The sequence below is a fragment of the Solanum tuberosum genome, unplaced genomic scaffold (assembly GCF_000226075.1).
Source record: "Solanum tuberosum cultivar DM 1-3 516 R44 unplaced genomic scaffold, SolTub_3.0 scf00413, whole genome shotgun sequence".
Taxonomy (NCBI): Eukaryota; Viridiplantae; Streptophyta; class Magnoliopsida; order Solanales; family Solanaceae; genus Solanum; species Solanum tuberosum.
The window spans coordinates 20,930-34,138 of NW_006239345.1; the positions used below are offsets into that span (position 1 = coordinate 20,930).

At 33.4% G+C, this 13,209-nt stretch overlaps 1 protein-coding gene across 1 annotated transcript; it reads left to right on the top strand.

Moving 5' to 3' along the window:
• Positions 1-1,637: 1,637 nt before the first annotated feature.
• On the top strand, positions 1,638-9,085 carry LOC102588856 (pescadillo homolog). Its single transcript, XM_006362936.2, has 13 exons — positions 1,638-1,763; positions 1,852-1,937; positions 2,909-3,157; positions 3,251-3,376; positions 3,466-3,550; positions 3,635-3,745; positions 4,313-4,406; positions 4,478-4,758; positions 5,522-5,629; positions 7,474-7,595; positions 7,695-7,914; positions 8,153-8,371; positions 8,731-9,085. Exons 1-13 carry the CDS (start codon positions 1,740-1,742, stop codon positions 8,815-8,817), a joined length of 1,812 nt encoding a protein of 603 aa, XP_006362998.1. The 5' UTR covers positions 1,638-1,739; the 3' UTR covers positions 8,818-9,085.
• Positions 9,086-13,209: the final 4,124 nt, after the last annotated feature.

A 13,209-nucleotide genomic window follows, 5' to 3' on the forward strand; every position in this document is an offset into this window, starting at 1 on the left:
TTCTCCTTGCTCTTACTCTGAGCCCACATTAACGTACATACAACGGCGTGATTCCATACTTTTAAGTTGATGAAGTTCAGACCTCCAACTCCTTTTGGTAAACAAATCTTCTCCCAAGTTACCATAGCCCTTCTAGCTTCACCTGTCCATAAATAGGGTCTGCAAGCTGCCTCAATCAGTTTAATCACCTTTTGAGGAAGTAGAAAGATAAATTTTTGATATCTCTTAATTTCTTGTTTGATTGTTTGAGACTGCTTAACCCAAGATTTGTACTCCCTCTATCCCTAATTACTTGTCCGTTTTTTCTTTTTTAGTTGTCCTTAATTACTTATCAATTGTGACAAATCAAGAAAGGATAATTCTTTTTACCTATTATACCCTTAATTAATTATTTTGAAAAAGGTAGAACTTCTTGAAAATCTTAAATTTATAATTCACCCACTTCATAATTATTAGGGGCAAAATGGTAAACTCATTATGTCAATTATTGTTTTCTTAATAAGTGTGTCAATTCAAAAGTGGACAAGTAATTAGGGACAGAGGGAGTACTTGATAAGTTATCCTTTCCTCTAGGTGGAACAACAATTATGAGATAACTTATTCCGAGATGAAATAGTTAAAATAACAAAAATATCCCTCAAATCCTTTTTATAGTCACTTTCACATATTTTACATCTATAGAGAATATTTTATCGTAAACAAATAACTTATTCTTAGAAATTATGCAAGATATTTTATTTTATACAATGAATTAAATATTCACTAAGAAATAGTAGTACTAAAATAACTAATTCAATCGTAACCTGTCATTTTTTTTATAGGAAAAAGGATAAATATATTCTCAAACTATTGTAAATGGTATGCAGATACCCTCCGTCATATTTTTGGGACATTGGTGCCCCTGCCGTCCAAAAACTAGAGCATATATACCCTTTATACTAACATACACACACGTGTCATAATCTTATCCGCCGATCCAATGGATTAGATTGCACTATGTATCCCTATTTAGTCTTCCTTTAGAGTGGAGGGTATATATGCTCTAGTTTTTTTATGGCATGGGCATCAATGTCCCAAAAATATGACGGAGGGTATCTGCATACCATTTACGATAGTTCAGAAATATATTTCTCATTTTTCCCTAAAAATAATAAGTAACCAATTAGCATCAATGGTCTAGTGGCCGGCCTGGTAAAGCTATATCCTACCATGATAAATAAAAAAAAAAAAAAGGAATTTGATCTGCGTATATATTTTATAATTGTGTACTTTTAAAAACCAACGAGACAGTAAATTTCAAATGAATTTTATAATTATTTAATTTCATGATTTTTAAGAAGTAATAAAAATAAAATTGATATTTAAAAATTAATATCAAATTTGGATCACAACTTTTAAAGAAATCTACTCTTTTTTTTTTTCAAACTATGTCAAGTCAAATAACATATCAAAAAATTAGAGAAAATATTAGACAAATAGTAGCATAAATTAGAGTTTTAAGATGGAAAGTACAAGTGTAAGATGTTGAGACATTAAGAACTTGTATATATTTGTCGTTTGTCCCTTTTTTTTTTGAAATAAATGAAAAGTTAAGTTATTAATGTTAATATCTCTTAAAAAAAGGGACATATTGGGTAAAAAATCTCCAAACTCCTATTAAAACCCCAATTCTTCAGCAGCCCTAAAAAATCCCTTTGCCGCCACACTCCCCAGCCTGTTCGACTCCATAGTCAGCAGCCATGCCGAAGCATTATCGGCCTGCTGTGAGTTTCTACCTTTTGCTTAATTAGTTAAGTTTCGCCTTTTTTTTTTCTTTCAATTTGGATATAATTTTTGTATGTTGTTTTACAGGGGAAGAAAAAAGAAGGAAATGCTGCAAGATATATTACAAGGTCACAAGCTGTGAAATATCTTCAAGTCAGTTTATCACTGTTCAGGTATTCCCTTTTTCTCTCTGTTTATTGAATAAGTTCTTGTGATTTGGTCTTGGAATGTTCTTGTATTTGAAATATATGATTTTTATAGTGTATCTGCTGAGTTTGAGCTATTGGTTGTATAAATTCAGTGGCGGAGCTAGGTTGAAGAAAGGGGGTTAAAATTATACTGTTCAAATAGGAAAAAAAAGGATTGCTTTTGGTTTGTTTATGTGTAAACTGTTTTTTGGTCTCGCCCCTTTTCTCTATATTTATCCTTTTTGTTGAGAAGAACAAGTTCTTGTGGTTAGGTCTTAGATTTTATGGCGTATCTGCTGATTTTGAGCTATTGGTTGTATAAATTCTGTGGTGGAGCTAGGTTGATGAAAGGGGGATTCATATTATACTGTTCAAATAGGAAAAAAAGGATTTTTTTGGTTTGTTTACATATAAGCTGTTTTTTGGTCTCTCCCCTTTTCTCTCTATTTATCCTTTTTGTTGAGAAGAGTAAGTTCTTGTGGTTAGGTCTTAGATTTTATGGTGTATCTGCTGATTTTGAGCTATTGGTTGTATAAATTCAGTGGTGGAGCTAGGTTGAAGAAAGGGGATTCAGATTGTACTGTTCAAATAGGGAAAAGGGAATTTTTTGGTTTGCTTATATATAAGCTGTTGAATCGCCTTGACATAAGAAAAAAATATAGTGAAGTGGCAAAGGGGTTCAAAAATTGCTACTTTGAATTAGTTGTATGAATATCTGGCTTTGGCACTTCTTGTGTTTTTATTATTGAGGTATAAGCTTTGTTGGTGTCTTTATTAGTATGCAGTTAATGTCAAAAAGTTTCAGACTTTAATTTGCATGGAAGGGATTTAGGGATGACTCAATTCTGAACTAGTTGGAGTCGGTTTATATGTGTCTGTTTTAAGCAGTTGGCTCTACTATGGCTTTCTTTAGGGAAAGATTATTTACGACCTTTTATTGTTCTATGTGGATACAGGAAGCTATGCATCTTGAAAGGTATTTTCCCCCGTGAACCAAAGAAGAAGGTTAAGGGAAACCACCATACCTACTATCACACCAAAGATATTTTGTTCCTTAAACATGAGCCCTTACTTGAGAAGTTCAGAGAAATGCGAGCATATGAGAAGAAGATTAAGAAAGCAGTCTCAAAGAAGAACCGGGATCTTGCTGAACGCCTGCTAACTCGCAAGCCCAGTTATACCCTTGACATGCTTATTCGAGAGAGGTTAGTTTATTCGATCGTAGACATCATTGTTTTACAAGTGAGCCAGAAGCATGCCCGGTACTTAACTACTATTGTTTATCATGATTGTTCTAGGTACCCTAAATTCATTGATGCAGTTAGAGATTTGGATGACTGCCTTAGTATGGTACACTTGTTTGCTGCATTACCTGCTGTAGAGAGAGAAAAGATACCGGTAAACCGTGTCCATAACTGCCGAAGGTGAAGCATTTTTTTTCAGGTCTAGTTGGTAGTGTTATTTTCTTTTACCAATATACATACTTATCAACCGTACTCTTATGATGGATTAGGTTGGGTCATGAATGGCAAGCCTACATTGCTCGCACTCATAAACTAAGGAAAACATTTATATCAGTGAAAGGAATATATTACCAGGTATTATGACTTCGTAATTTGTTTAGTTCCCACGAACATGGTGATATTTTTTTCTTAGCTTGATTTACTAGTTGCTCTCTGCAGGCAGAACTAGATGGGCAGAAAATCACTTGGTTGACTCCACATGCATTGCAACAAGTACTTCCTGATGACGTTGACTACAACATCATGCTGACTTTCTTGGAATTTTATGAGGCCAGTAACATTTGTATATATCATTATTTTGAATTTGTATTTGTGGTATTTGTTGCTTGTAAGAGTAATTCTGCTTAAGACCCTCTATAGTAGAAGTCTTGATCATTTCCTTGAGTCTGCAATTTTTGCTGGAGAGTTGAGCAGAATATAATTCGTATTGGTGAGCCATCTTTTTAACTGCATACCTGTACAAATGCAAACTTGGCCAGTATATTGAGAGTGCAATAGAAAAAATATGCTCTCGTGCTCATTCTCTTGCAATTGTGTGCAAATACTAGTTAGTTGGAAGTGAACTAGTATTTGGCAAAGTTGTATGCCTCTCCCTTGAATTTGATTAGGGAGAGCATTTTGCTTGCTTCTATCTCAGTCTTTCATAGATTTACATTGGTGGAGTTAGATGCATCTGTGTATTTACCTTTTCAAGAAAGGAGTTGTATGCTACTCATTGAATTTAAAAGAGAGAGAGAGAGAGAGGGAGAGTATTTTCTTGCTTCTATGAGTTGATTTCTCCAATATGTTATTATCTTATAATTGTTGAGTTTAACATGTTAAATTTTTCGAATGCAGACACTCCAAGCTTTTGTTAATTTCAAGCTTTACCATTCAATTAATGTGAAGTATCCTCCCATTCTTGATCCTCGGCTTGAAGCTTTAGCTGCCGGTAAGATTTCATCTTTTCCTTTTTACTTCATTTTTTATCAGCTGTTGACAAAATTCTCACATTTTCTACAGATCTTTATGCATTATCTAGGTACTTCGATAACAGAGCCTCCATGACAGAGTCAGCAACTACTAGCTTCTCTGAATCTGATGTGAGTAAGGACCAAGGAAAGGGGCCAAACTATGACGAATCTGAACTTAGACTTGCTCAACTGCAACAACAGCTTCCTTCCAATGAGCCAGGTGCATTAATGCACCTTGTTCAAAATGCTGCGGAAACTGATGAAGATGATTCCGAAACCAGGGAATGCAAAACACTTTTCAAGGATGTCAAGTTCTTCTTGAGTCGTGAGGTGGGCGATGTTTCTTTTAAAGTGAAAACAATATAATTAAAATGGTGGTTTTTGTAATATGAAGAAACTTATATTTTCATTTTGATAAAATATATATAAAGAAGTTTTTATTGATAAGATTTTTTTTTTTTTCTCTGTGTCCATCTTTTTCTGCTTTCTTCGTTCATTTCAAATTGTAGCTGGAAAAAGGGAATGTGGTGGTTTGTCATTCTGTGATAGCATGGGAGCACTTTAGTAAGGGAAGTTCAAAATAGAAATGTTATCTGGATGAGATTCATAGTAGAAAATTGCATTTACTCCCAAAAGATGATCATTTAATTGCATCAACATGGAAATTCAAAATGCTTAGTTTGTTTGTGAATCCTCTTCGGATTGGCTATGGCATTTTCATTTCTAATGTAGCCCTACGATTGTTGATATGGAGGAGGTGCTTGGCTGTGCCGGAAGTAGAACATGAGGGAACTGTGTAGTAGTCGTTTTGACAAATTAATCTGGTTGCTATGCCAATTATTGTTGATTTTTTTCATTTCTTGTTTTGGATTGAATTCCTTGTTAAGCATATTTATCTCATTCATATTCATTTAGTTTATTATTTGAAGTTTTGACATTTCACTTTGTGGAAGAATGACCTTCTGAATTTGTAGCTCGCATCCCCTTTTTGCCTACTAAACTAATATTGTTGTGACCGTGGTGCCGCCGTGCATCCTTTTCATTTTTTGTTCCTTTTCTGATTTATCATGTTGCTTTTGTCTCTCATGCTCAGGTTCCCAGGGAGTCACTGTTGTTTGTTATCCCTGCTTTTGGTGGTAGCGTTTCTTGGGATGGTGAAGGGGCACCATTTAAAGAGACTGACCAAAATATCACTCATCAGGTAATTTTTTATTTTTTTTATTTTTGTGAAGGTAACATTCATCAGATAAGGTTTTGCGAAATTGAAATTTTGTAAAATTAAACCAAGCCTGAAAACAGTTCTTGAAATCTGGATTTAGCATGTTTCTTGTGAAACTGTATATGTGATACATCTTGTTGCTACTTCTCTAAATCCTCCTTTAATGTTTTCACATGTAGAAAAATAACTTCACGTCTTTCTGGTTTCTGCCTTCTCTTCCTCACATTGTAGAATTTACTTGTAAAAAGAGTTGTTACCATTTGATAGTAACAATGATTTGGTGTTGCACCTCTAGCGTGGGTGTTGTGGCTTTGACTTGAACACACTTTGTAAGAGGAAAGCATTGACTTAAAAATTTGGATGTTGCATTTTATGATCATCATGTCAATAGGTCTGAAACTGAGATGATGATGTTGTGTGTGTGTATTGTATCTGTATGAGGTGCTTCTATCCTCTTGGAGAGTGAATATGCCTCCAGTGCCTAGGTGAGAACGGTGAAAGAAAGAGAAGGGGAAGCAATGAGGTAGAGGAATCAGTCGACTCGTTAGGATCACGACCTGCTGCAGCTTATGTAGTGGTTGGCCTTATAAGCTCACTAAGCTGCGCTTCCCTCTCCCCTTCACTAAGTAAGTGGAAAATAGTTGTTAGCATAATCTATGGAAGCATTTGACTCATTAGGAATAGGACCACAATCTGCTGCAGCTTATGTAGTGGTTGGCCTTGTAAGCTTGCCTGGTGTCACTTCCCTCTCCCCTTCACTTATTAAGTGGAAAATAGTTGTTAGCATAATCTATGGAAGCATTTGACTCATTAGGAATAGGACCACAATCTGCTGCAGCTTATGTAGTGGTTGGCCTTGTAAGCTTGCCTGGTGTCACTTCCCTCTCCCCTTCACTTATTAAGTGGAAAATAGTTGTCAGCATACATTATGTATGTATAGCTGACATTTAATTTAGCAGTGCTAAAATGGAGTGTGTGCCATTTGATTTGACATTGAAGAAGTGTACAATTATATTTTAACCTCCTCGGCTTAGGATTAAGCCTAATATACCTAGTGTATACTCATTTAACCATGTGCCGGTTTATCTGGGAGTCTATATGCAGTTTGTAAGAAATAGTTGTTTGTTCGAGATGTAGTTGATTGATTCATTGACTTAAGTGATAAACATTTGTGGTCATTTATGATTATGAGATCGTAATTGCAAATGGAATTTCTATTTCACCTTCTTGCTGTCTTTTGGTTTGTGATAAAAATTTATCCTAGCACGTGTCAAGCTTAATTGTGCTGCTTCTCTTATATATTCTGCAGTGTTTATTAAAACAAAAGCGATAGGTATTATTAACCATATTAGGTAGAAAAAGCTGGTTATAAAGCATTTTATTATTGATCACAGCTTGAATAAAATGAAAAGAGGTTAGTGTTTTAGGATGTCCTGATCAAAGGTGTGGTTAGGATCCACAATCTTAATGTCAGGGGAAGGCATCCAATTGCGTAATGTCTAGCGTTAATAATGGAAGTCTTGTGCTTAGGGCAAGTGTTCTTACACATATATTTTTTTTTTGAGAATGGTAAAGTTGTATTCATCAGCAATGAGGGTATGCTGGCAACCAAACAAAAAAACATTCAAAGGCCAAATAGTCATGATTACAAAGAGCCTATGAAATCTACTAACTGATCTACTTCATCTATACCCTCTTCTTTACACCAAAAATATAGAGTATTAATGCAGTTTTCTTTAACTTTCTGCAAACATTCTTTTAGTTTTACATTCCTTGTAAAATATTTGGTTCTGACATTGGGTTCATATCATCATATGCTTGTGCAGATTGTTGACCGGCCAACACAGGGACACAAATTCCTTTCCCGAGAATATGTCCAGCCACAGTGGATTTATGATTGTGTTAATGCACGAATCCTTTTACCAGTTGAGGAATATATCGTGGGAAGGTATGCTCCAAATAAGATAATGTGTCTTAGTTTTCTATTATTTGCTTGCTAACAATAAAAGTCAACTAAACAGTAATGAATGCTTAATATTGTCTTCAGGATTCCTCCGCCACACTTATCACCTTTTGTTGATAATGAGGCCGAAGGCTATGTTCCTGAATATGCAGAGACCATCAAGCGTCTACAGGCAGCCGCAAGAAATGAAGTGCTTCCAATGCCAGGGGTGGGCAAAGAGGATTTGGACGACCCTCAAAATTTACTTGTGGAAGGCGTCATCGACCGTGCTGAAGCTATTGAAGCTGCCACGAAAAAGCGGAAGGTACGGTTTAGATGAGAGATTCGAGAAGAAGATACATGGTTTGATTTAACCTTAAAAGGAAGCATTTGCTTGAAATCCTGGCTAATATTTATGATGTCTCTCCTAGAAGAGCAGTGGCATTTTTGACTTGCAATGTTTTAATACTAGATACCAATATCTAATAGCTTTTCAGCTGATTCTTCATTTGTACTTTAATGCTACACATTTATTCCAGCCTAACATAATTTGGATGGTGCAGATGTCTGTTCTTCAGAAGCAGTATCATGATGAATTGAAAAAAGAACTTCGAAGTACCCAAATTTCTACTGCTTCAGATGGGAATAAGGAGAGTGTTTCTGAGCACATTGATGCTGGAGAAGATTCTCTTCCAGATTTAAGTCAAATTTCCAAGGATGCTGACAGCATGTCCAAGATTGTCATGCCACGTAAAAAGCAGAAGCTACTAAAAGCTATGGAGGTAATGTTTTTGATGCTCTCATAGTTCCACACAATGATATTTTTCTGTATTCTAGCAGGTACTAAAACTACGCAATGTTACCTTGCGTCATCATGGAACTTGTTATCTCGCCACATATAGGAACTTACTGCAGTGTACTTCAGTGTGTTCCCAACTACTTATTTCAGAATCACTTGTTATAGAAGCAGACACCCTTGCTAACTCCCCTTATAACTTGCAGCATTTTTATTCGTCATCTTTGTTTCTCACGAGGCTGAAGGGCAACATATCTTACTGCCCACGCATGTTTTCACTTTGTACATTATGAAGTTTTCTTTGTCTTGACTGATGATTCATGTATACAACTAACTGTCTTGCAGATTGGCAAAGAGCGTAAACAAGCTAGTGTTGATCGTTTGAAAGAGAGGAAGAGAAAGATTGAAGAAGGAAAGAAGTCGGGGAAATAAGCAAAAAGCAACAAGTGCCCGTGATCTGAAATCGTTCACTGTGCTGTGCTGTGCTGTGCTGTTTATCGTTTTTTCATTTGGGATTGTTAGTTCTACAATATTTGTATATTTCTGCCAATTTGGCTAAAATTTTGCTATCGTAGGTGTGTTGTGTTTTAGTAGTATTGTACGGCTTTTGAATACCATTTCTCAGCAGCTTAATGCATACCCCTTCTTCCTGGATATGCAAGACAATATTAATGATTTTATTGTCAATTGTGATCTTAATAGATGAGGAATTTTAGGTCACTAAAATCATATTATGATAATATGTTGCATGCTTCTTTGAATATTTCTTGTATATGTTCATACTGTATTGCAAAATATGACCAATACAACTCATTTTCCAAAATTTTTTTTACTACTTTCCTTTGTACCAAACACACCCTATAAGAGGATAAAAAGAATAAGAAAAAAACTCTTATAATGGAAATATTTCTCTACATAATAAAAAATAATGAATAATATGGATATCCATATTATTCATTTTTATTCATATTAAATATGAGTCAAGTCAAATATTTTAGTATCTATTTTCATCTAATTCATTTTCGACCAACTTATATCCAATTCAATCCGTCCGTGTGCTGCCACTCCTAGCTTACTTGTATGCACCGTCTACGTCAAGGATCTCCGTTTATTTTGACAACAAAAATAGTTATATCTATAATTATATGACTCAGGACCAAACTGATCACATTTTTAAATACATTTTGATCACTTTCTCTGTTGTCAATTTAATCTAATGATATATATAAAATTGTGAACCGTAAAGTCAAAACTCTTATATACTAATGGCGAAATTGTCTGATGAACCCTTATACTTGTATGCGTTTGTATTCTAAACCCTTATACTTAATCTTTGGTCAACTGAACCCTTAAACACTTTAAAATGAAAATTTTAAAACCCTCATGTGGCCTTTTTTTTTGCTGACTCAGTATAGAGCGTGGTATCTACACTCTAAAAGGAGAGTGAAGCAAAAATTTGCTTTAGAAAACTAATTAAATAATAAAGATAAAAAAAGGAAAAACAAATTAAACTTCTCACCCCTCCTTCCGTCATCGTCATCGTCCCCAACCCCTCATTCCGTCATCATCGTCGTCCCCAACTCCTCCTTCCGTCATCGTCCTCCCCAACCCCTCCTTCCGTCATCGTCATCGTCCCCAACCCCTCCTTCCATCATTGTCCCTAAAACTCTAGCCGTTGTCACTTTCTTAAGCCCTAGTACGTCCCAAATCCATGGCGAAAGTTGAAGCTGATGTTGCGATTGATAGCCAAGGAAGAGAACGATTAAGAAGTTCAGCTATAGAGGAGTAGATCTGGATTCTCTTTTTTACATGTCTACTGATGAACTTATTTTTATGTTTTCTAATAATACTAGTACTTTGTTTTACTACAATTTTGCTGGGAAAGTGGATACTAAATTTGTATTGATTTGAGATTAGTAATTTGTTGATGCCAACTGCCAACTATCTTATTAGATTTTGATTACCCCCTTGCATAGGTTGGACAGAATAAGAAGATGCTAAGTATCATCAATTTGGCTGCTCTTTTTTTTCTTGTTCTTGCTTTGTTCTTGTTCTATAGATATCCATTTTTTTTCTTCTATGGCTGAAGGATCTCCAAAATCCATTTATGGTGGTTGTGGAGGTGAAGGGAAGTTGAGAAATATATTTATTTTATTTTTTAAATAGAAAAATTATTATTTAACATTTTGGTTGATAATATCTGATGTGGCAATATGACATGGCGTTAATATATCTGATGGGGATATGACATGTCATTTTGTAAGGGAGAGTGAGTTACACACATGATTGGAGGGGTTTGAAAGTTTTATTTTATTTAAATTTAAGAGTTCAGTTGACAAAAGATTAAATAAAAGGGTTCAGAATACAAACTCATATAAGTATAAGGGTCCATCAGACCATTTCGTCTATACTAATTAAAATAAGACTGTGACAAATAAGAGTGATATTCTTAATTATCCAAAGTCGATGTAGACCACTTCTTTAAGAACAAATAAGAATTTAGCCAACTAAAATAGTACTCTAACCAACTGTTTCATATTATCGGACTCTTTTTGATATGATACATTCATTAAAAAAAAAATTAATTAATTAATTAGAGTTTTTTAATTTTTTTTTTAACTCTATTTAATAAATTTAAAATTTAAAATTTGACTATAAAAGTTTTATGTTGTTATTTAATACTAAGTAGTACGAGAGAATCTTCTTGATTTTCTAAAATGGACAAGAAAAAGAAAACATCTATTTTTGAGATAGGAGTCAAGTAAAATGAAACAAAGAAAGTAATGTATTGTCCAAGTCCATAAATAGAGACCAATTACACATTCATATTTGATATGGGACTCTTAACACAACTTTGCTCAAATTCTCAAGTAAAACAATGTTCATATTTTATTTGAATTTCTTTTTAAAATAAATAAAATTATCTTTAATTCAACATTTAGACAAGAAAAAGTTCGAATGATACTAAAGAAGATTTGACACATGAACAAACTAGCGACTTGTCAAAATTTGGTAGCATGCTCTAACTCTCTTATCTAAAGGTTAGTTGGTGGTAAGTATTTTTTCTTTCTCTTGAGTTGATTAATAAGATTTAAGACACTAATATTATTTGCTCCATAAAAACACGCTTCGAAGGGTTGTTAAAATTAAAATGTCAACAATATAAGAGGGGACGGGAGTTTTCACAATTAACCATGAAGTTAAATTTTTGAGTTTATGAATTCTAAATATTTTTTTATGAAGAAGTTATTGAATTTTTGATAAGTTATTTATACATAGATTTAAGTGAATTTTTCAAAACACAAACTTAAAATTTATGCTAAATTTACTGAGTTGTGCAAAATTGATATTCATGAATTTGCTTATGAGGTAAAACATTAACATCACACAACAGTACTGTAACGTTCACATCTGACTTTTTTCACACAAATAATGGATCCTAAAAAGCCTGTCATTTGGAGATTGATCTCTATATATATACCAACAACGAACATAAACAACAAACTAGACATTATATACCTCCACGAGTGGGAGGTCTAATTTATCTGAATTCAGTATTTTCGACACATATTATAATATATATATATTCTCTTCATTTTATTTATATGTCTTAATTTAATTGATCACTTAATTTTGAGAAGTAATAGAAAACTTTTGAATATTACAATTTTAGTTTAAACTAAAGTTTGGAGATAATATCTCAGATGATCACATAACTATGTATTTTTCTCTCAGACAGTCACTTAACTTTAAATTTTAACTCAATAGTGACTTAACTATGAATTCTTTTCTCAGAAAGTCACTCAACTTAGAATTTTAACTCAAAAGTCACTTAATTATAAGTGTATTACTTATAAAGTCACTCAATTATGAGTGGTTTACTTACAAATTAAAATCACTCAATTTAGAAATCCCAAATCGAATACTGAACACCCACTCCTACTTTTGAGTTAAAATTCCAAGTTAAGTGACTTTCTGAGAAAAAAATTCATAGTTGAGCGACTTTTGAGTTAAAATTTAAAGTTGAGTAACTTTGTGTTTGAGAAAAATGTATAGTTAAGTGATCATATGAATACTATTTTTGTAGAGATACTTTTAAGTAATTATTACTCAACATAACAATAATTTTAAAAATATAGCAATTTAAAGAAAAAATATGTATTCATTAATTTTGATGGTGATCTAATGATGTAATTATTGTATGTTATTTATGTGACATATTTCATATAGTAACGTAGACATGATAAGTGTATGTCACATATATCACGTGTATATGCCATTTGTATATACAGTGCATCAATTTAGTTAGTGTCTTTTAAATTGATAATTAACCAAACATAAATTGGTACTCTTTAAGAGTAATTTTTTGAAAAACACTTGTGATAAAACTAATTTTTTGGATAAGCAAAATTCAGAAATTTGACCAAACAAGCTAGAAATTCGTACGTAGCTTTGTTTTGTGACCACAACAACAAATGCCAACAACTAGTAGTTATTTCAAGAAAATCAAAATAGTAGGTCTTAATTATGACTTCACAACAATCTTATTGGTATAAAAAATCCATCAAGTTGTCAAAAAGAATCTCGAAATATTGTTGAGATTATTATGTATGTATAGTAGTGTGACAAAATTTATATCATTGGAGTTTCTCTAGGTTTAAGATTTCCTACAAGTTCACAAGCATAACACATTGAAAAAAGATGGTAAAAGTTAACAGGAAAAAGAACATTATGAAAGAGCCATATCAAGATATTGGTAGGATCCATCAAATAGTATATATTGACTACATGTGTGTAACAACTTAGTTATCAAAACCATAATGT

Bases quoted from the DNA above. Each gene is read 5' to 3' on its own strand.
- LOC102588856 (XM_006362936.2), top strand. From the start codon at position 1,740: ATGCCGAAGCATTATCGGCCTGCT. The intron at 3,746-4,312 runs GCCAGTAACATT...TTTCGAATGCAG, and splicing joins CTTTCTTGGAATTTTATGAG to ACACTCCAAGCTTTTGTTAA. The intron at 4,407-4,477 runs GTAAGATTTCAT...CATTTTCTACAG, and splicing joins GCTTGAAGCTTTAGCTGCCG to ATCTTTATGCATTATCTAGG.